The sequence below is a fragment of the Capra hircus genome, chromosome 24 (genome assembly GCF_001704415.2).
Source record: "Capra hircus breed San Clemente chromosome 24, ASM170441v1, whole genome shotgun sequence".
NCBI lineage: Eukaryota > Metazoa > Chordata > Mammalia > Artiodactyla > Bovidae > Capra > Capra hircus.
In genome coordinates this window covers 57863718-57888354 of record NC_030831.1, presented here as the reverse complement: position 1 = coordinate 57888354, position 24637 = coordinate 57863718, and the positions used below count along the sequence as shown (strand labels likewise).

The 24637-nt window shown below is 45.3% G+C and overlaps 1 protein-coding gene across 1 annotated transcript in view; it reads left to right on the top strand.

Moving 5' to 3' along the window:
• Positions 1-24637, top strand: part of ALPK2 (alpha kinase 2) — a gene marked incomplete at its 5' end in the record, with an annotated part of 122666 nt that overhangs the window by 30407 nt on the left and 67622 nt on the right. The window contains one exon of the mRNA XM_018039363.1: positions 2069-3779. Within this exon, the coding sequence (XP_017894852.1) occupies positions 2069-3779 (1711 nt within the window). The remainder of the gene's footprint in view (positions 1-2068; positions 3780-24637) is intronic.

Below are 24637 nucleotides of genomic sequence, written 5' to 3'. Positions count from 1 at the left end.
TTTGAATCTGATGTAAGACTTCACAAGTCATCCTGATAGTTTCTGCAGACTTCTTAAGAACCAGAGAAAACCTGGTCTTAGTGCTGCCCCATCCTTTTTAAAAAAAAAATTATTTGTTTGTTTGTGCCAGATCTTAGTTGCGGCATGCGGAATCTTTGCTCTTTGTTGCAGCATATGACCCTGACCAGGGATTGAACCCAGGCCCCCTATATTGAGACCACAAAGTCTTAGCCACTTGACCACCAGGGAAGTCTCCCCTCCCCTTTTTAAACTGAGTTTTGAAGGTGTGCAATGTATTGATCTGACACCTTTATGTTACAATATGACTGCCATAGCCATGTCAGCTAACACTCTTATTACATCATGTAATTATCATTTGATCACTTCTGCTTTCTTATAGAGTATATATGGCATAAAGTTTCTGCTTCACAAAGTCCTTTCACCCTGATTTTGTCATTTGAACCTCAGAATAATCTTGTGAAATAGACAGGAGCAGCTACTCATTCCCCCAGAAAGTTGCCCTAAATTTCATTCTCCCCATGCTATTGGCCACAGCAAATCCAGAGATTGGCTGTGGGTCAGGCCTGGCCAACCTCGGCCACCTTGAGTGTCTTCTACTTGAGAATCAAGTTGCCAACAAAACAAAGTATTAATGCAGTTGAAATTAGTCTGTGCTTTTTGAAGTTGAGGCCTATGTGAGTGGGTACCCAACAGTTGAAGGCTTGTGAGCACACATGAGGTCAGGAGACAAAGAGGGCCCTCCAGTAAGAAAGAGAGAGGATAAGGAAGACTGTGTCCCATGGCTGTAAACATCTAACACTGACCCTCCTGGGGGGAGACATTTGTGCATCTCTTACACGCAAGAGTCACTAACGATCTGACCATCATCTCTGAGCCTGAGCCGGACCCTCAGCTCCTGCTTTCTGAAGATGGATAGTACATAATACACCAGCAGTGTTACAATGATCAAATGAGATAAATAAAAGTACAAATTCAAAAGCAAGCATAGGGACATCCCTGGTGTTCCAGGGGCTAAGACTTGGTGCTCCCAGTGCAGGGGGCCTGGGTTTGATCCCCGGTGGGGGAACTAGGTCCCATGTGTGCACGTATGCATGTGTGCATGCCAAGTCACTTAGTCGTGCCCGACTCTCTGCAACCCTATGGGCTGCAGCCCACCATCCCACATGCTGCAAGTAAAGATCCCGCATGTTGCAGCAAAGATCAAAGATCCTATGTGCCTTAACTAAGACCTGGTGCTGCTAAGTATTAATAAACAAATAAAAATTAATATTAAAAAAATAGAGCAGGTACAACACGTGTTTATTGAGACTGCAGAGCCTGGAGAAGTGTTCTAAGGGGAAAGGTCAGCAAAGCAAGTCAGGCTCCAGGCACCATGTGGCTCCAGTCAAGAAAGGGAGGGGCCCCCAGCACCATCCTTTCTGGAGCAGGGAGAGCAGGCTTGGCTTGAGCCAGGATTCAGTTTCTTCCCTGCTGAGTCAGAGCCAAACACCAGGCGGGTACTGGTCAGGATGGCATGTGGACATTGGTTTCCAGCCAGAGGGATTCGTGGCTGTGGTTTAGACTTTATAGTCATGTTAAATTAAAGAGGAAAGGGCACTGTTCTTCACGCACACAGTCCTAGCATGGTATTAGCTTTACAGCCTCCTGGCAAGAACCATGTTTTCTTAGCAGTCTTTAAAAGAATTACTGCTTATAGTAGTCCACTATAAGATTTAGAGTGCTTTAGTTTTTTGTGTACTATGCCTTCCTTCAGAAAGTAATACTGCTTCAAGTTCCTATAACATAACATGACTTAAAAGAGAGAAGAAACTAGAAACTGTGTCCCCATTCATCTGAGTTATTTTCAGCATTTTCGATTTGGGGTAAGACTGCGGAAAGTCTTAAGGGAAAATGCTGAGCATCTCAGCCTGTTGCCTCTGACCACAAACCCCTTCTCAGGGGGACCCCAGATCTTGAGTGTGCAGGAAAACCACGGTCATTGACTGTGTGTGCCATGATGTAAGGCATGTCAGCATGCAAACTTACGTGTCTCCTCTCTTCATCCTAGCTGTACCCAGAATGATGCTGCTGTTTATCAAGTCTCTGCTCAGAACTGTTTTGGGATGATCTGCTGCTCTGCTTCCATTGAAGTGCAGTGCCCGTCAGAGGACCGACCACTCTCTCCCAACCCGAAAGATGACGGGCACACAGGTTGGAAACGCGACACGGAGACATATGAGCAGGAGAGCCCAAACCACACTGATGAGGAAGAGCATCCTTATAAGGAAGGAGAGGGTATCACCTCGGGGCCTCCCACATCAGCTGACGCCCCCTCCTCCAAATCCAGCGGTGCTCATTCACTCCAGGTATCGGCTGACCATGACCCTGGTGCGTCCGGCTCTGACAACCCCTTGTCGGTTAAAGACACGAGGCAAACCGAAGAGGCTGGTGATGCTGCTAACACAGAGGGCGTTGCGGACGGGTTGCGTTTTCCTAATTCAAGTGATGCTCCCGATAAACAAGATGTGTGTGGCCACAGGACCGTGCATTCCAAAGTACCAAGGTTAACAAATGGTGCCTTAGACCCTGAGGGCCCTAACGAAGAAGGCTTGAACTCTAGTCACCAAAATGCCAGAGTCCAGAAGTACCTCAGCTGCAGTCTGCCCCTGACCCGGGCAGACTCATCCACTCCTCCAGGTGCCAGGCCTGTCAGCCCCCCGGCTTCCAGCACAGACTCTGACAGTGACTATGAACTTTGCCCAGAGATAACCCTAACCTGCGCCGAGGAGTTTTCAGATGATGACCTGGAGTATCTGGAATGTTCCGACGTTATGACAGATTACTCTAATGCGATCTGGCAGAGGAACCTGCAGGGGACAGAGCGTGTTTTTTTATTAGAAAGCGATGACGAAGAGATGGAATTCAGTGAGTGTAGCCTGGGTGGGTGTGAGCGTTTCTTCAGTGAATTGGGTCGCAGGCCCCCGGTGTCAGATGACACGGGGCCCATGGATGCCACCGCTGGTCATCACTCACCACCCCAAGAAGTGGGGGGAAGGAGCAGCCCGGCCTCCACACACATAGCCTCATCCTTGCGAGCGGGGATGCCCCTGCCCCCGGGACCTCAGCAGGATGGACTGGTTACGGTGACAGAGCTAGGCAGGTACAAACCACCCGCTGCCTCGGAGGCTGCTGAAGACGGTTATCCAGGAATTCAAGGAGAAACCAGAGACAGCCACCAGGCCGGAAAGGAATTCTCTGGTGACAACCTGCTAAACATGGATAAAGCGGTGATAGGGAGAGAGGGGAAGCACTTGTCTGGCGAGTCAGGACAGCCCGGGATGCGCCGGCATCTGGAGACCACAGCCGAGAGGAGAGCAGGGGAGAAAGACACATGGAGCCGGAGGGGCTCTGAGAACCCTGCCAGGACGCAGCGACCGGGAATTAAGGGAAAAGCCAAGAGGCTGAATTCCAGCCTGGAAGAAAGGACAGCGGAAGCCTCCCTGGATCGCCTCTGTCCCAAGGGACCTGTTAAGCACCCACTAACCCCGAGTGACAAAAGAGACAGCTCCCAAGCCGGAGCAGAGGGGACTGATCTGAAGTCCCAATTTCCTGCAAGAGGCCCTGCGGTTCCAGCCCAAGCAGAGCCAGAAGCGAAAACTCTGCCGACTCCACCCGGCTCGCTCGCCAGGGAAGAGACCTTGCGCTTCCTGAGAGAAGGGGTGTGGGCTACAGACGCGTTTGAAACACGCAGGGTTTCAGGCTGGCGTGATCATCTGCAGGTAAGACTCCGCTTTTACGATTTGTGAGCTCAAATGTATCTGTGTGTGTGTGCAGGTGTGTATTTCCTTTCCCTTCACGTTCACGATCGCTGTACCGCAGTGTACACCAAACTAATTCTCCCGATACCACCAGGGGACTTGTGAATGACAGGGGCTGCTGCTGGGAAGGAAATCTGGTTTTGAAAAAAGGCCCAGATAAACCCTAAGCCATCCTAATTATAGCAGAAGACAGATAGAAGTTAGAGGCACTAATGGGATTCTGGACAGCTGGAAAAAGAAATCTGATATTTTGTCTACTGCATGGATTTTATCAGGCAATGTCACTATTCAGAAAGTTTTCAAGCAAATGTTTCGGGTGTAGTCTTTAAAAGAAACCAAAACATTCTTTTTGGTGATTTTCCAGGACACTTTTGAAACTTGGTAAGTGCTGGCTTCCATCAGAATTCATAGAATGAATGAGAGATTTTGGTGTGTCTAAAGCATTTGCAGAATTTGCTTAATGATGCTGGAGAAAGTAGAGTAGACTTTGCTGCACTCAAAAATCTGAGTAGATTTTTGAATGAATCTCTGTTTTATTTTTCTTAGACCACATAGTGTAAAAGAGGCAAAGAAAACACTTCAGGAAGTAATTAAAAAAAAAGTTTTACTCTATTACTGATTTGGGGGTATATTTGAAAGAGATGGAAAAATTAATATACTAAGGATGTTATGTGATATATGAATTTATTATATTTTTAAGTGTACAGGGTTTTAAGTGGGCTTTGAACTGATGCTGTATTATGGTCAAGATTTGATTTCTGTAAATAAATACCCAAGAAAAGTTATTTATCATTATATTTCCTCAGCCTCTACTTTTCCTTCTCCCAACTCTGTAGTAGGAACTTAGTATTGTTTTTATAGAAGACTAGATAATACTCCAAAGAAAACTAAATATTCCCAAGTGTATTCGGTTATTGAATTCACTTTGGGAAAAAGTAAAATTTTAATGCACTGATGATTTCTAAAGGCCCACTCATAAAATAGCCAATCTGAAAAAAATCTCCAGATGCAAGGTAGTTTTTCTTCCCTGAGCAGATTCTTCTGCTCCACTGGCCAAATCAGCCATGGAAGGGCCACGTTGACTCTGCTCTTTTGCAGGAGTGCCAGCTTCACCCTATGTGGTTGTCTAACACACCAGTGACCACAGACTCATGCCCAAGATAAATTTAAGGAGGTGTTTTGACCAAAGAGTAATACAAAGTTAAGCTGTAGCGTTCATTTCTCCACGTCAGTAGACACAGCATGTCCTTTTCTGCTCATAAACTACTCTGCCTTGCTCAGCTGGGTGCCTTTTCACAATTGTTTAGCATCCACACTGAGCATTTCACTGGGCAAATTATTTCAGTTATTAAGCACTGTGTGTGAAGGGGGAAGTGTTGCCAAGTGACCCCCCCAAAGTCAGTGGAGGGGAAGGGGCTATTGACAAGGCTCGTTTTAGACCCATTGCTGTGCAAGGCAATTCCTAGCTTCCTCAGCTGCCCAGAGTTGAGAGGCACTGAAGGAAGGAGCCCCCTCTCTCATCCTCAGCCTGTGCTCTAAGCTGAATTCTGAGATGGAGAACTCTGGGGACCAGCAAGCTCTCTTGTTTCCTGGCAATGCAGAGAAATAAAACGGACCGTCTCTGGGACCCTGTCGTCTCTATTGAACTTCTTAGGGCACTCTTGCTTACACACTCACACATTCATGGATGCACACCCACCTTGCAAGCTCTCAGCTCAAGGTCCCACCTGTGTTTTCAGGCATGACCAAGGCAACGATCTCAGAACGATGAACATGACTTTTTAGATAGCTTGCACTCTGCAGGTGGAGGGACCATTCCTCACTTTGCTGTTCTCTGTCACAGTGCCAGTCTCTCACTCCAGGTCAACATGAGTAGAAGCTGTATATTCAAAAACAGTTTTGTGCTGTAGAAAAATTTTGACTAAAGCAGGAAAATTATGCCACAGGGATAGTGGCATAGTGAGCACAGATTTCTTTTACCCATGCAAAAAGTTACTCCCTGATTGTAGATGTCTGTGCTTCTTACACATGGACACAACATAGCCAGATTTATAGCAACTGGCTAAATATTGCAAATGTGATACAAAAGCACTAGAGGGTCATTGAAAACCAAATCAAACTTTTTATAATGTTGCTTAAAAAAAAGCCCAAGTTATGGGGGTGAATCCTCCCATAACTAAGTCAAAAGACATTTAAAATATTTATTCTCAGACATCTGAGGCTCTTGAGAACTTAAAATTTGAAATGGCTAAAAATTCTTGGCTGGGGGTAATATTAGCAAATTTGCCCACTCTTGACTCTTGCCTGATTCACTTACCTTTAAGGTGCCCGGCAGTAGAAACAGTAACCAGCATCTTATCTTTTAGGATGTTCTCTTCATCTGTGTGTTGCTTTTAGCTTCTGAGAAAAATTCCATGTCTCTAATTTTATATTACAGCAACAAGGCTGACATGTAAACGAAACCTTCTCCAGGGGTCCTTATTTCCTGTCTTCCTTTCCCACTCTTACAAAGCAAGGCCATCTTGTTCTGATCTGTCTTGGAGCAGTACTTGCCCAGGCTAAGATTGGAAAGCCCCCAGTGTCTACATTTATGGAAGATTCCTAAATTAATCCCAGTTTGGGAGTGGAAAACAGAGAGGGTACCCCAGGCTATCTTGAATCATCTTCAAGGATCACACTGCCAATCCTTCACCTTGGTTCTGATCTTGCTTTCTTGATCCAACTCAGAGGCGAGGACTGCCAGTCTGCCCATCTTAAGTTTCCCTGTAGCCACGCTGGGGTAAGATCATCCTTGCTTTTAAAGCAGAAGTGCTGTGTCTGTTCTTCTGCAGAGTTGCCCAGCCTCACCCCAGAGAGATTTGTATTTCTCTAAAGAGATGGGATCTCAAGTATACAGTATGGAAATGCATTCTTAGGTTCTGATAATTAAGACTCTTCCTGACCAGGATATAGCACTAAACTTAGAAGGTGAGCTCCATGACAGTAGGCAGGCTGGTCACCGTTTCGTTCAGTGATACGTCCCGAGTCCTTGGGATCGTACTGGTCATATAATATGTGCTCAATAACTGAATGAGTAAGTGGCCACATGGTACTAGGTTGCTAGATTGAGTCCTCTATTTTTTCTTAATGAGTCTGGCTAGAGGCTTATCACTTTTGTTTGTTCTTCTCAAAGAACTAGCTTTTAATTTCACTGATCTTTGCTATTGCTGTCTCCCCCTCTGTTTCATGTATTTTGGCTCTGATCTTTATGACTTCTTTCCTTCTACTAACTTTAGAGTTTTTTTGGTCTTCTTCCTCTAGTGGCTTTAGGTTTAAGTTTAGGTTGTTTATTTGAGATTTTTGTTTCCTAAGGTCAGATTGTATTGCTGTAAACTCTCCTCTTGGAATTGCTTTTGCCGTGAATTCCAGGTATTGTCCAGTATGATTCTAATAATCAGTGATCTCAACGCCTTTGTGGTCTTCATCGTCCTGAGTACAGTCCTTGATTCCCTTCACATACCAACCTTCCACTAGGAAAGTGCTTTCTGCTGCTCTCTGGCCCTGGGGATAGAGTCACGCTGTGCTTAGTCGTTCGGTTATGTCCAGCTCTGCGAACTTTTGTGCTGTAGCCCGCCAGCCTGCTTATCCATGGCATTTTTCAGGCAAGGATACTGGAGCGGGCTGCCATTTTCCTCCTCCAGGGGATCTTCCCGACCCAGGGATCGAATCCACACCTCCCGAGTCTCCTGCATTGCAGGAGAATTCTTTACCCGCTGAGCCATCGGGGAAGCCCCATCATCGGGAATTGACTGGTTTATGCCAAGCCGGCCACACCTTGCACTTGGCTTGCCTTGCGAATGCCGGTGATTCAGACACAGCCTTGGCCTTATCGGTATCTTATCAGCTCTCACTCACTGCTAGCTAGATCTGGGAAGGTCTCACCATGTCCCCAAGCTTTCGCGGCCTTCCACGATTATGCCTCTGTCTACCTGAGAGGCGAAGCAGGTGTGTGCACTGGTCTCCTCATCTGGAAAAGGAGGCAGTTTCTCATACGGGCAGTGTTTTCTTCCACCTTCTGGTCTGGAGTGCCCTCGGTTGGCTTGTTGCCAGCTCAGTTCACCTGGTCCTTCAAGGCCAAGGTGCAGGCTCCTTCAAATTGCACTTCCCTGAAGCACATGTCTCGTCTTTAACTGTGATTTCTCCTTCCAGAGGAACAACATTCTTGTCTGCAGTCCTTGTATAGTGTAGTGGGCTCTGGACCCATGTTTGGTTCCTGACTGTGTGACCTGGGAAAAACTGGTTAAGCTCTCCCAGCCCCAGTTTCCTCATTTGAAACAAAATGATAGCAATAATAACAACAGAAATAATAACAACCTCCACTTCACGGAGTGCTGTGCAAATTAAAACTTTCGTATAGGGACTTCCCTGGGGGTCTAGTGGCCTGGATGCCATGCTCACAGTGCAGGAAACTAGTTCTATCACTGGTCAGGGAACTAGATCCCACATGCCGCAACTAAGACCTGGCAGAGCCAAATAAATAAGTAAGCAAACATTAAGAAGAAAAGATAGGGCCAAGCATGTAAAATGCTCGGCACAGTACCTGTTCTGCAGTTAACATTTAATAAATATTATCGTTTTTTGTTTTGTTATTTATCTTAATACTTATGTCCTTCCTCCCCGTATTAAAAACATTAAGGGCTGGCTACAAGATGTTTTACGCTTTTTCTTAATTGAAATTTTTAATAATTGTCCATGCATAGATGTAAGAAATAAGACAGAGAGACCACTATACGCTGTGGCCAGCTTCCCCTGAGGCTGACATTTGGCCAAACTCTGGCATAATTTTCACAACCAAGATGCATCGGTACCATGTGCTGAACTTGTTCAGATTTCCCCTTTTTACTTGTACTTGTGTATGTATGTGTGTGTTAAGATCTACAGAAATGTGTCACTTGTGTGCATGCACGCTAAGCCACTCAAGTCATGTCCAGCTCTTTTGCAACCCTATGGATTTTAGCTCGCCAGGCTCCTCTGTCCTTGGCATTCTCCAGGCAAGAATGCTGGAGTGGGTTGCCATGCCCTCCTCCAGGGGATCTTCCCACCCCAGGGATTGAACCCCAGCCTCTTACATCTCCTGCATCCGTTGGCAGGTTCTTTACCACTAGTGCCACCTGGGAATCACTTGTATGGACTCATGTAATAAAAGTGATAAGAAACTTCACTTCATCTAAGTTCAGTCCAGTAGTTAGGCAGGCTGTGTGATTTATACACCAACTATATGCCACGTGCATGGCCAACCAGTGACAGGGCAGGTAGTAGGTCTCCAGTGAGTTTTTTTAAAGCATAGAGAAAATATAAGCAGATCATCTAAACTTGCCTGGCATGTAGTTTTCATATCTGGGACAGAACAATCTGAGATTTGCATTCAGTTACATAATAAAATATGTGCCCCCGCCCCCGCCCCCGCCAAACAACTGCTAACTCTGACTCAGGGAGGTGGATAAGCCAGCCCTCTGCTGATGATGGGAAGGACAGAAGCTTATAATCACTCATCTCTTAGCACATGGCCGTCACACCTCTTGTCAGCACCACGCCATGGTTGACTCGGGGAGTCACACAAACGTTTGTTTTGTTTTTGATCACAAAGCCCACTCTGCCCCTTCTGCCAAAAACCATTACCATCCCAGACCTACAAGATCATGGCTCGCTGCCGGTCTTGGACTCAAGTCTTTGTTAAGTAATCCATGGACGCTCCTTAGTACCTACAGCCTTGCTACTCACCGTGTGGTGTGCAGACCCGTTTGTCAGAATATAGAATCTCAAGCCCCGCCCCAGTCTTGCTGAATCAGAATCTGCAATTTTAACCCAATTCTTGGGAATTCATAAGCATGCTAAAGTTCCAAAAGTCTTGGTCTGCAAGGAGACATCTTTCCCAGGTTAGAAAATACCCTAAGGCAATGGGTCTCAAGCCTGTGGACCTTAAACCATCTGATGCCTGAGTACCATCCCCAGCTCCCCACCACCCCAAGATTCCGATGTGATTTGTCTGCAGTGTGGCTTGGGCTCTGAGGGTTTTGAAAGCTCCCAAGTGATTCTCTGTACCTCTGAGGTCGAGAATCTTAGCTGTAAATATCAGGTACCTTAGTCCCACCCCCAGAGATCCCAATTTTGGTGGTTGTAAGGCCCTTGGGGAGTGGAATGCCATGTCATGAAGGTGGGCTCCAGGCCCCAGACTGGCAGAATGGGGCTACCTTTCATGAGAGTTCTCACCGCTCATGAAGGCACGCCGCCCCCTGTCCCCCACCCCCCGCCACCCTCACCAGGGATTCTGGAGCCCCTTGCCCTGATTTCCGCCCATCTTAGCTGAGGAACAAAGCCCCAGGTCAGTCAGTACTACTTTTCAAAACTGAGGCAGTGAGTATTCTCTGGTGTATTACGTTGGACAAAAGTAAGTGTGATTTCAGACCATGAATTTTAAATCATTATAGCTAGGCTCAAACACATCTTTATTAATCAAAATAGGAATCATTACAATCAACACATTTTTGCCCATAAGAAATGTTTGTTTTTTCCAGTAGTGTAAAAATCCATGCTTCGGGATTCGACAAACGCTTGGAAAGCATTTTCTGCCTCCTGCTGGTTGTAGACGCGTTTTGCCTGCAAAAAGTTGTCAACATGCTGGAAGAAGTGGTAGCTGGTTGGTGAGAGGTCAGGTGAATACGGTGGATGAGACAAGACTTCATAGCCCGATGCTTTCAACTCTTGGAGCGTTAGTTGTGTGATGTGCAGTTGGGCATGAACTGGGCCCTTCCTGCTGATCATGCTGGCTGCAGGCACTGCTGTTTTCAATGCATCTCATTGATTTGCTGAGCATACTTCTCAGATGTAATGTTTCGCCAGGATTCAGAAAGCTCTAGAGGACCAGATGGGCAGCAGACCGCCAAACAGTGACCAAGACCGTTTTTGGGAAGCTTTGCACGTCTGGCTTTGGGAAGTGCTTTGGGCTTCCGTGATGACTCAGATGGTAAAGGATCTGCCTGCAATGTGGGAGACCCGGCTTCAATCCCTGGGTTGGGAAGATCCCCTGGAGAAGGGAAAGGCTGCCCACTCCAGTATTCTGGCCTGGAGAATTTCATGGACTGTATAATATACAGCATAAAAGTAAAAAAAAAAAGGTCCTATATACTATTAAAAAAAATAGTCCCTAAGTGGGCCTTAGGAAGCATTACTATGAACAAAGCTAGTGGAGATGATGGAATTCCAGTTGAGCTATTTCAAATCCTAAAAGATGATGCTGTGAAAGTGCTGCACTCAATATGTCAGCAAATTTGGAAAACTCAGCAGTGGCCACAGGACTGGAAAAGGTCAGTTTTCATTCCAATCCCAAAGAAAAGCAATGCCAAAGAATGCTCAAACTACTGCACAATTGCACTCACCTCACACCCTAGCAAAGTAATGCTCAAAATTCTCCAAGTCAGGCTTCAACAGTATGTGAACCATGAATTTCCAGATGTTCAGGCTGGTTTTAGAAAAGGCAGAGGAACCAGAGATCAAATTGCCAACATCCGTTGGATCATCAAAAAGCAAGTCCAGAAAAACATCTACTTTAGCTTTATTGACTACACCAAAACCTTTGACAGTGTGGATCACAACGAATTATGGAAAATTCTTAAAGAGATGGGAATACCAGACCACCTAACCTGCCTCCTGAGAAACCTGTATGCAGGTCAAGAAATGATAGTTGGAACTGGACATGGAACAGCAGACTGGTTTCAAATAGGGAAAGGAGTACATCAAGGCTATATATTGTCACTGTGCTTATTTAACTTATATGCAGAGTACATCATGCAAAATGCCAGGCTGGATGAAGCACAAGCTGGAATCAAGAATTCCAGGAGAAATATCAGTAACCTCAGATATGCAGATGGCACCACCCTTATGGCAGAAAGTGAAGAAGAAATAAAGAGTCTCTTGAAGAAAGTGAAAGAGAAGAGTGAAAAAAGTTGGCTTAAAGTTCAACATTCAGAAAACAAAGATCATGGCATCCAGTCCCATCACTTCATGGCAAATAGATGGGGAAACAATGGAAACAATGAGAGATTTTATTTTCTTGTGCTCCAAAATCACTGCAGATGGTGACTGTAGTCATGAAATTAGAAGACTCTTGCTGCTTGGAAGAAAAGTTATGACCAACCTCGACAGCATATTAAAAAGCAAAGACATTACTTTTCTAACAAATGTCCATCTAGTCAAGACTATGGTTTTTCCAGTAGTCATGTATGGATGTGAGTGTTGGACTATAAAGAAAGCTGAGCACCGAAGAATTGATGCTTTTGAACTGTGGTGTTGGAGAAGACTCTTGAGAGTCCCTTGGACTGCAAGGAGATCCAACCAGTCCATCCTAAAGGAAATCAGTCCTGGGTGTTCATTGGAAGGACTGATGTTGAAGCTGAAGTTCCAATACTTTGGCCACCTGATGCGAAGAACTGACTCATTGGGAAAAGACCCTGATGCTGGCAAAGATTGAAGGCAGGAAGAGAAGGGGTGACAGAGGATGGGATGGTTGGATGGCATCACCAACTCAATGGATATGAGTTTGAGCAAGCTCCAGGAGTTGGTGATGGAGAGGGAGGCCTGGTGTGCTACAGTCCATGGGGTTGCAAAGAGTCGGACACTACTGAGGACTAAGCTGAACTGAACTGAAGAGTAAATGCATTCCTGCAACACTTCACATTCTAGAAAATCACATAAAATATCAGGCCTTCTGGGGAAAATAGTACTCCCTGCATTTTACTTCAGAAACAGGCCATTTGAAAACTAGAGACAAAAGCAAAAAGTGGACCCAAGAAGTTCAGGTGGACCACCCAGGGAGGTGGCTCAGGTTGGCCAATGGCAGCCACGGCAGAGATCACACGTTCACGAGGTCACCAGGTGGACGTGCTGGAGCCCTTAGTGAGAGCAGCTGGAGGCTGAGACGGGAAGCCAGCAGTGGGTCTCTGTGAGGTTGGGTCTGGGAGGTGCCACCCGCCTCCAGATGCCCAGGCCTGGAATGTGCCTCTTAGCTGGGCAGATTTCTTTTTTTTTCAAACTTTATTTATTTATTTTTTAATTAGAGTATAAGGTGGTGTTAGTGGTAAAGACCCCGCCTGTCAATACAGGAGACATAGAAGTTGCAAGTTCGACCCCTAGGTCAGCAGGATCCCCTGGAGGAGGGCATGGCAACCCACTCCGGTATTCTTGCCTGGAGAATCCCATGGACAGAGGGGCCTGGTGGGCTACAGTCCACGGGGTCACATAGAGTCGGATGTGACTGAGGCGACTTAGCACGCATGCCTAGTTGCTTTGCAATGTGGTGTTAATTTCTGCTCTACAGCAAAATGATTCAGTTACATATAGAGATAAACAGATAGGTGGATTCTTTATTTTCTTCTTTTCCGTCATGGTTTATCTCAAGATACCGAATATAGTCCCCTGTGCTGTTCAGTACGGCCTTGTTTATTCATTCTGTATGAAGCAGTTTGCAGCTCCCAACCCCAACTTCTCTGTCCCCTCCTCTGTTCCCCGAGGCCACACTTTTAATTTTATTAAAAAACAACCAGAAAGGGAGTCTGCTGCCAAGGCAAACGCTGAGTTATAGGCTCTTCCCTTTCCCGCTCACGTTGGCTGTGATTTACTTCAGCTGTTCAGGGGTCCTTGCTGGGCCTGCTAAGTCGCTTCAGTCGTGTCTGATTCTTTGCAAGTGGTCCGCCAGGCTCCTCTGTCTATGGGATTCTCTAGGCAAGAAGATTGGAGTGGGTTGCTGTGCCCTTAGCCTAGGCAAAATTTCCCAAGAACCAATGTACACCCATGAATACATCAGGCTACCTCATTACAGAATACGTGTTATAACACAGAGCCACCCCCTGCACCCCAAAGTGGGGGCTCTGAGTCCTCAGGGCACTGCATCCGTGTGAGGGCCTGGGTGATGTGTGCTGCTAGGGTGAATTTTTAAGATTTTTTTTGATGTGGACCACTTTTAGAGTCTTTATTGAATTTGTTACGATATCGCCTCTGTTTGGCGTTTTGGAGTTTTGGCTATGAGGCACGTAGGATCTTAGCTCCCCAACCAGGGATCAAACCCACACACCTTTCATGGGAAGGCCAAGTCGTAACCACTGGACACCCAGGGAAGTGCTAAGGTGCATGTTTAAAGAGCTCTGAATTTTACCCCAGAGTTTCGGTATCCGCACCTTTAATAAGCTCTCTAGGTGACTCTCATGAGCAAAAGGTTTTAAGCCATGGGTAAATTAGACTGAGACCTCGTGTGACCGCTACAACTTGAGGCATTTCTGTAAAGAATCACAGGAGTTTGAAACACAGGAAGTTTAGGCCTTGTCAGCTGTAACCCCTTCACCCTAAGAGGAAAGAGCTTCACGATCTGGATTTTCTTCTGCTTTCTAGTTGGCTTGCTATAAATGCAGCTTGGGCTTCACCTGTCCGGCCACTGAAATAAATACAGATCCTGATTCATTGTAACTAAATCCCAAACAGGTGTGCCATCTACAGCTGAGTGTTATTTTGAGGCGTGGTGCTGGGACAAGAATTTGGATGGCAGCAGTGGAGCCGGGGAGAGGAGGGTCCTTTGGCTTCGGGGGTGGGTTTTAGTCCTGGCGGTAAATCTCTCATCGCGGCCTCGAGTGGGAGCTGAGTGCCTGAGACATGCGTTATTGGTCTTTTTTTTTTGCAATGACTGAAAACGAACTTGCTTTACTGACATGGGTTAACCAACTATCTATCAATATGGACAGTAAAGCTAAGGTAACCAAATCAGTGCGGTAGTAGCTCCAAACCAGGGCTTCCCTGGGCTCAGTGGCAAACAGTCTGCTTGCCCATGCAGGAGACATGGGTTCAATCCCGGGTCGGGAAGATCCCCTTGAGGAGGACCTGACAACCCACTCCAGTGTTCTTGCCTGGAGAATCTGATAGACAGAGGAGGCTGGCGGGCTACGGTCCATGGGGTCGCAAAAGAGTTGGATGTGACTTAGTGATTAAACAACAACAGCCCCAAATAGATAAATAAATAAACCAAATTGAGTAGAGAAAACAGAATGAGACCTAAGAATATATTGGAATTTGGTTTATGATAGAAATAACCTGTCATGTTTTAGGAAGGAAGCAAAATCTTTAAAGCAGACACAATTAGCCATCTGTGTGGAGAAAAAAATAAGACCAGTGGACCTCAAATAAACACTAACTGGATTCCTGAGTTAAAAATAAAAAACCCAAACTATAAACTACTGGAAAAAGTATTGGAAACTATTCTTATGACCTCGAAAGCCATAAGATTTGGAATGTAAAGCACATCAACAACAACAAAAACGAAGAAAACATGATAGTTTTGATTATTTCAAATTTTATGTAACAAAAATGAAAAATTTCATATAACAAAAAATATTTTAAATCAAATTAAATGAAAGTGATACACTGGGAAATATATGTAGAACATATATATCATAGACAAATATTAATTTTCAAGGTATTTAAAAATGATAAGAAAAATACCCTTAAAAACTGAATTTAAAATAGGTAAAAGTAAATAAATATGAAGTCCATAGAAGAGAGAATATAAAAGATTACTAGCTCAACTGGTAAAGAATCCACCTGCAATGCAGGAGACCCGGTTCAATTCCTGGGTCGGGAAGATCTACTGGAGAAGGGATAGGCTACCCACTCCAGTATTCTTGGGCTTCCCTGGTGGCTCAGCTGGTAAAGAATCTGCCCGCAATGCAAGAGACCTGGGTTTGATCCTTGGGTTGGGAAGATCCCCTGGAGAAGGGAAAGGCTACCCACTCTAGTATTCTGGCCTGGAGATTCCATGGATGTCCATGAGGTCACAAGGAGTCAGATACGACTGGGCAACTTTCACTCACAAACATATGAGAAGTTGTCCAACCTTGTGAATAATTAGGAAAATATAAAAATTTTAAAATATCAGCCAGATGATAGACAAAAATATTAAAAGATGATAACATCAAGATACTGAGGTCAAAAAAAAAAAAAAAAGATACTGAGGTCATGGAGAAATATGTTCATTGCCAGAAAGAATGTAATTTGAGGATGTCTTTTAACTTTCGAGAAGAGCCTTCACATAGACCCAGGGAGATACGGGTGTCTCTCAGAATTGTTTGTCTAAGGAAAGACTTATTTGGAAACAGCTAAATAAATGTGACCTGTTCAAATGATGGGCATCTCAAAGCATAACATAGAGTGCCAAAGGCATAGTGTAGATTGATCCATAGCACGTGATAGCCGTCTATGCCCTCCAAACCAGCCCAGAAGAGCGTATGCCCTTTGCACACACATATATGACAGACCGCCCTGGACTTCCCAGGGGTCCAAATGTGATCACGAAAGTCCTTCTAAGTGAACGACGGAGGGAGGAGAGTCAGAGAGAGCTTGGAGATGCTGTGCTGCCAGCTTGGAAGATGGAGGAAGTGGCCGCGAGTCAAGGAACGCAGGCAAACCTCTAAACGCTGGAGAAGGCAGAGTTTTTCCTCTGGAGCTTCAGGAAAGAATGCAGCCCTGCCGACTCCATGATTTTAGCCCAGCGAGATCCATGTCGGACTTTTGACTTTCAGAACTGTAAAATAATAAATTCTGAGTCATTTAAAGTGACTTAAGTTTGTGGTAGTTAAAGCAGCCATAAGAAACTAATGCAGACACAAAGGATAATTTTAAAATAAAGAACCTCCCAGTAAGGATATTCTTCTTCAGATTATCACTTCAGATATCTGAGCAGGAGCCCATTTATGACACAGATTTAGCAAATCCTAGTTGTCTTTGGCTTAGAAATCTGACACGGGAGAAAAAGCGAGAAGAGACAGGCCAGCTTCATTTAAAGCAAGTATGCTGGGACCTCCCCGGCAGTCCAGTGGTTAGGACTTGGTGCTTCCAGGGCAGGGGGCCAGGGTTCGATCTCCGGTCAAGGAACTAAGATCCTGTAAGTTGCATGGCTAAAATAATAATAATAAAATAAAAATAAAGTATAACACTTTGGGGAGTTTCCCCAGTTATTCAGCAGTAAAGAATCTGCCTGCAATGCAGGAGACGCAGGAGACGCGGGTTTGATCCCCGTGTTGGGAAGATCCCCTAGAGAAGGAAATGGCAGCCCACTCCAGTCTTCTTGCCTGGAGAATTCCATGGACAGAGGAGCATGGCAGGCTCCAGTCCATAGGGTCACACAGAGTTGGACACGACTGAAACGACTTAGTACGCACATAACATTTTGGAATTCAGGAAGCCTCAGGGAGAAAGGATAGAGTCATGGACGCCACAGCTAATCCACACGAGAATTAGGGTGCCTCAAACGTCTCTATGGTGTCCAGAGGAACTTCCAGCCTGAGAATGCCTGTGAAGCGGCTGGACTCCAGGAGAAAGCGTCCTGGAAAGAGCATGCCCAGAACATACCTTTTGACCTCAGGGCAGTCTGAGAGGCTGAGATGGTGCAAAGGAGGCTGGGAAACTCCGAGCAACTACTGGAGCAGTTTCCCAACTCGATGCTCCTGACATTTGGACTATATAACTCCTTGTCCTGGGCAGCCACACATGCATTGCAGAATGTTTTTAGCAGCATCTCTGGCCAGTAGCAATCTCTACCTGTCATCTCTACCCCAGTTAGCAACCAAGAATGTCTCTAGGCAGTGCCAAATATCCCCTAGGGGGTAGGGCAGGGTGTAACAAAACTCAGTCCATGTGTTGATTAGCTCTGGGTAAATTCTGTCCCCTCACTAGTGACAGCTGGGAAAGAAGCTGTTATTTCATTTACTTTATTTTTTTTTACGTTTTATTGGAGTATAGTTGCTTTACAATGTTAGGTTTCTACTTTACAGCAACATGAATCACCTATATTTATACACATATATCCCCTCTTTTTGGGGTTTCCTTCCCGTTTAGTTCACCCCAGAGTATTGTGAGGTGTTCCCTGCGCTGTACAGTAGGTTCTTATTCATTATCTATTTTAAACATAGTATCAATGGTATAAATATGCCAATCCAAGTCTTCTGATTCCTCCCAAGAAGCTGTCATTTATCTTTTAAAATTTTTATTTGTTTATTTGGCTGCACCAGATCCTTAGTTGTGGCATGTGAGCTCTAGTTTCCCGACGAGGAATCGAATTTGGGGCCCCTGCATTGGGAGTGTGGAGTCTTAGCCGGTGGACCACCAGGGAAGCCCCCAATTTCATTTAAATCAGCGCTGTCCAATAGAGATTTCATGCAAGCCACATGTGTGACAAGTATGCTCACAAACTGTGCCACCATTTCCTCTGTTTACTTCCAGAATAGATTCATGGGGTCGCAAAGAGTCGGACACGACTGAGCGACTGAACTGAACTGAACTGAACTGACTTTCATCATCCCCCAAAGAAGCCCTATACCACTTCCTATTCTCCTGTCCCCCATCCCTTTGCAAACTCTAATTTTTGTCTCTATACATTTGCCTATTCTGGACATTCCATATGCAAGTGAACCTTGTTTTATTATTGCCTCTATTGTGTTTTGCAGACACTGCATTCTATTTTGAGAAATCAAAGGTTTGTGGCAGCTCAGCATCACGCAAGTCTGTTAACATGATTTCCTTAACAGCAGTTGCTCCCTTCATGTCTCTGTGCCACATTTTGGGAATTCTTACAATGTTCTAAACGTTTTCATCCTTATTATATTTTTTATGGCGATCTGTAATCAGGGATCTTTGTTGTCTCTACTATGACTCTGGAAGTCTCAGATAACAGTTGGCATTTTTTAGCAATGAAGTGTTATTTTAATGTCATATATGCATTTTTAAAAGATATAATATTATCACACACTTAATAGTGTAAACATCACTTTCACGTGCACTGCTGCTGCTGCTGCTGCTAAGTCACTTCAGTCATGTCCGACTCTGTGCAACCCCATAGACGGCAGTCCACCAGGCTCCCCCATCCCTGGGATTCTCCAGGCAAGAGTGCTGGAGTGGGGTGCCATTGCCTTCTCCATCATGTGCACTAGGAAACCAAAAATTGATACGAATTGCTTTATTGTGGTGGTCTAAAACAGAACCACAACCTCTCTGATGCCTGCTGTAAATGGAATCATACAATAGGTGGGGTTTTGGTCTGCCTTTTTCACTTGGCATAATGTTCTTAAGGGTCATCCCTTGTTAGAGCATCTCTCAGTTTCTTTTCATGGCTGAGCAATATCACATTATATGAATCTACCACACTTATTTTTGCCCATTCATCAGTTGATAGGCATTTGGGCTATTTCCACTTGGTAGTTATTATGGGTAATGCTGCTATGAACATTTGTATAGACATTTTTGTGTGGACATATGTTTTCAGTTCTTCTGGGTAAATAGCTAAAAGTAGAATTGCTGGGTAACTATGTCTAACATTTTGAGGAAACATCGTACTGTTATTCAAAGCAGCTGTACCATTTTCCATTCCCACCAGCAGTGTTTGTGGGTAAGCCACAAATGTAATTAAAAAAATTTTTTTTGGAAGCCAAATTTTTTTAAAGTTTAAAGACATAGGTGAGCTTTAATAATATAAACTTTAATATTATATATTATTAACTTGGTGTAACCAAAATATTACCTCAATGTACAAACCATATGAAAGTTGTTAATGAAATACCTTACCGTTTTTGGTAACAAGTCTTCAAAATCTGGTGTGTATTTTATACCCAATTTGGATACTCTTCATCGGAAACACTTGATCTGTATTGAGATTCATGATATTAACGGTTGAAGGAGTAGACTCACATAACCCAGATGGTTCTGAACCCACTTAAATTTTTTCTTAATGCAGTCATGCATCATTTAAACATTTTTACAAGTGTTAATAAATTAACTGAATAAAAATTTAAATTCAGTCCCTCAGTGGCACCACGCATGTTTCCAGCACTCACTAGTCACATAGGGCTGAAGTCCTTATTGCCGAATTCAGACTTAAATTGAAGAAAGTAGGGAAAACCACTTGACCATTCAGTTCAGTTCAGCTCAGTTCAGTCGCTCAGTTGTGTCCGACTCTTTGCGACCCCATGAATCGCAGCACGCCAGGCCTCCCTGTCCATCACCAACTCCTGGAGTTCACTCAGACTCACGTCCATCGAGTCCCTGATGCCATCCAGCCATCTCACCCTCTGTCGTCCCCTTCTCCTCATGCCCCCAATCCCTCCCAGCATCAGAGTCTTTTCCAATGAGTCAGCTCTTCACATGAGGTGGCCTAAGTACTGGAGTTTCAGAATGCTCAAACTACCGCACAGTTGCACTCATCTCACATGCTAGTAAAGTGATGCTCAAAATTCTCCAAGCCAGGCTTCAACAATATGTGAACCATGAACTTCCAGATGTTCAAGCTGGTTGTAGAAAAGGCAGAGGAATCGGATATTAAATTGCCAACATCCGCTGGATCATCAAAAAAGCAAGCGCATCCCAGAAACACATCTACTTCTGCCTTATTGACTCTGCCAAAGCCTCTGACTGTGTGGATCACAACAAACTGGAAAATTCTGAAAGAGATGGGAATACCAGACCGCCTGATCTGCCTCCTGGGAAATCTGTATGCAGGTCAGGAAGCAACAGTTAGAACTGGACATGGAACATCAAACTGGTTCCAAATCAGGAAAGGAGTATATCCAAATCAGGAAAGGCTGTATATTGTCACTGTGCTTATTTAACTTCTATGCAGAGTACATCATGAGAAATGCTGGGCTGGAAGAAGCACAAGCTGGAATCAAGATTGCCGGGAGAAATATCAATAACCTCAGATATGCAGATGACACCACCTTTATGGCAGAAAGCGGAGAAGAACTAAAGAGCCTCCTGATGAAAGTGAAAGAGGAGAGGGAAAAAGTTGGCTTAAAACTGGGATGGCCCTAAGGGATGGGATGGGGAGAGAGGTGGGAGAGGGGTTCAGGATGGGGAAGACATGTGCACCCATGGCTGATTCATGTCAATGTATGGCAAAAACCACTACAATATTGTAAAGTAATTAGCCTCCAATAAAATATATAAATTAAAAAAAAACCCTCAACATTCAGAAAACCATGATCATGGCATCTGGTCCTATCACTTCATGGCAAATAGATGGGGAAACAATGGAAACAGTGGCTGACTTTATTTTATTGGGCTTCAAAATCACTGCAGATGGTGACTGCAGCCATGAAATTAAAAGACGCTTGCTCCTTGGAAGAAAAGCTATGACCAATATAGACAGCATATTTAAAAACAGAAACAATACTTTGCCAACAAAGGTCTGTCAGTCAAAGCTATGTTTTTCCCAGTAGTCATGTACAGATGTGAGAGTTGGACTATAAAGAAAGCTGCTGCTGCTGCTGCTGCTGCTAAGTCGCTTCAGTCGTGTCCGACTCTGTGCAACCCCATAGATGGCAGCCCACCAGGCTCCGCCGTCCCTGGGATTCTCCAGGCAAGAACACTGGAGTGGGTTGCCATTTCCTTCTACTAAAGAAAGCTGAGTGCTGAAGAATTGATGCTTTTGAACTATGGCATTGGAGAAGACTCTCAAGAGTCCCTTGGACATCAAGGAGATCCAACCAGTCCATCCTAAAGGAATCAGTCCTGAATATTTCATTGGAAGGACAGATGTTGAAGCTGAAACTCCAATACTTTGGCCACCTGATGCGAAGAACTGACTCATTTGAAAAGACTCTGGTGCTGGGAAAGATAGAAGGCAGGAGGAGAAGGGGATGACAGAGGATGAGATGGCTGGATGGCATCACTGACACAATGGACATAAGTTTGAGTGAACTCCAGGAGTTGGTGATGGACAGGGAGGCCTGGCGTGCTGCAGTCCATGGGGTCACAGAGAGTCGGACACGACAGAGAGACTGAACTGAATTGAAGTCTTCTTGACTGGACAACCTAGCTCTAAGTTATTTCTGTTTTAACGGTGATTTTTGAAAAACACGCTGCCCATGCCTCAACTTTGGTTTTCTTTTCTTGTCTATAGCTGATCCAGTGACGAGTTGCATGTTCTCTTTTAGAACAGTTTTAGGTCCAGAGCAAAACTGAGAGGAAGGTACTGAGGTTTCCCTTTTGCCCCCCTGTCCCTCCCCCACTGCTAACACCCCCCACCCAGAGCGGCATGCTTGTTATAATAATGAACTTACACTGACATATTGTTAACACCCTAAGTCCATAGCTGACATTAGGGTTGACCCTTGGTGCTGTACATCCAATGGATTTTGACACATGTATAATGACACGTATCCCCCATCATTGTACGTTGTTTAGTTGCTCAGTCGTGTCTGTCACTTTTGTGACCCCGGGACTGTAGCCCACCAGCCCTCTGTCCATGGGACTCTTCAAGCAAGAATACTGGAGTGGGTTGTCATTTCCTTCTCCAGGGGGTCTTCCCAACCCAGGGATTGAACCCACACCTCCTGCATTGGCAAGCAGATTCCTTACGCTGAGCCACTAGGGAAGCTCATCAGAGTATGCAATAATATTTTAAAGGCAAGGGGTGCTTTCTGCATGTCATGTACTCATAGCTAAGGGTTGAAACACATGGCAGACAGCAGCAGTTGTCAGCTCCTGAGCCCCTCCAGCCTCCCATCTCTCACCCCACGCAGACCTGGTTTTTAGTGACAAGCCCTGACTAAGACAACCCCCCACTGCCAGGACCTTGGCGCCCCAGTTGGCATCCTGGCAGCTCTGCAGCTTGTTGGGCAGGCTCCACTGCGTCTCCTGTATCACTTTGAAAACAACACGCCACCCGCCCCCAGCCCCCTGTTGGGTTGCTGTCAAACTGCAGGACAAAAGAGGACACGTTCCAGCCGCACTGGAGGTCACAGGTGATCGGGCCTGGGAAGTCCAACGTGGAAAAGAAAGCTGGGGAGTGGGAGGGGAAGAGGCTTTTCCCTTAAGCATGTTTTGTCTGGCGTTTTCATCCTGAGATTTCTAAGGGGCTCCTGTCCGAAGGTGGAGAAACAGCATCTCTGGCTTCCCAGAGGTGGAGGTCACAGCCCGTTCTCTCAAGGACCCTGGGCTTGTGGAGGACAGAGCTTCTCAAACTGTCACACGTGTGCAGGTCGCCCATGGAGCCCGGGCAGGTCTGGGGAAGGGTGTGCGATCCTGAGTTTCCAGCAAACTCCCAGGGATTTCCGGGGACCACACTTAGGGTAACAAGGGCTGAAGGATATCCCTGGAGAGTAGTCAGCGTGCCTCGCTCCTCCGTTCCACGCTCCTCCACGCTCAGTCGCCTATCAGCGCCTAGAATAGCCAACGCTTATGGAGTGTAAATACGTGCCGGGGGCTGTGCTAAGACCGCAGCGCTTTGCTCACTTAATTATCTCAACAATCCAAGGGGACAAATCCTGCTGGCGTCTGGGCCCTGGGTCAGGATGTGGTGCAGCCTGGCTCTGAACAGAATCTGCCTGGGTCCAGGTCCTAATTGTGATGTTACACAGCTTCCTAATTCCATGTAGGGCTGAGTCCCGTCACTCTCTTTAGAACTAAAATAAACTCTGATGATGGTGGTTGCCTCTGGGGACGGGCGACTGGGTAAAGGGCAGAAAGAAGACTTGTCTGTCACCTCACACCCTTTCACTGGCTACTTTGTGCATTTTGTGCTGTGTGTATTACCTATTCAAATAAATAATAAATAATTTTACAAATAGTTGTAAAAAAATAATAAGCCCATAGCATTCCTATTCATAGTTAGAATATATACAGGGGCCAGTGTTAGACCCATTCTCAAGGGGATGTAGACTAAAAAACATTCACAGCCCAAAAGTTGAGTTGTGTTTCATTGAAGTGTTTGTGATCAAGCGTATCTGACTCTTTGCAACCCCATGAACTGTAGCCAGCCAGGCTCTTCTGTACACAGAATTCTCCAGGTAAGAATACTGGAGTGGGTTGCCATTTCCTCCTCCAGGGGATCTTCCTGACCCAGGGATCGAACTTGTGTCTCTTGCACCTCTTAACTTGGCAGGCAGATTCTTTACTGCTGCAGCACTTGGGTTTTTATTAGGTGGGAATTTTTAGGACTTCAAACCTGGGAGGCAGCCTCTCAAGTAACCCTGAGAGAACTGCTCTGAGCTGGGGACTGGGAGGGGGGGGCTAGGATATATAGTTTTGCAACAAAGATCAGGTAGTAGGAACAAAAGATGACTGTTTAATAGAAAAGTAGGTGTCAAGTTAAGGAATTTAATGGTTTCACACGTATCGGAAGATACTACAGTCTGGGCTCACTGACATCATGTCTTTGATTCTCACCTCGGCTCTCTGGGGCCAGCATCCTGTGTTTTCACATCCTGAGTTTGTTTCCTCTGTGCTCACCAGCTCACCACCCACTGGTGGCTGCAATCGCTGAGGACTGTGATGTCCTTTGTTTACAGATATGGCAGGAAATATTCCATGTATCAGGAATCAGATGTTTGCCTCTAACCTGGGCATTCGGCATTCAGCATCATGATTGTGATGAAGGTTCTTTGGGATACAGCCATATCCTTCTCATCCTCCATAACGTATAAAGAAGGCTGGTTTCAGCTCCCACCAGATGATAACTGATGTAACCCTTACCACTTGGCCTGTGGGGACTTCTCCACAGCTGGTAGACTCTAGGAACAACTCAATGGGTAGAAAATATTGGTAAAAATGGTGCTTTACAAACTCATAGGTGAGATTCCTTCTCTTTAGACAACTTGGCATGGGTCTGAATTCCATGGTGCTTATCTTTGTTCTTTTGTGATATCACACATTAACAGAGAGGGGAAAAAAATCATGTTAATCAGTAACTGGTTGTCCTCAGCCCTCGTGGTGCCCACATGGGATTCAAACTTCACTGCCAGTCCACTGGCCTC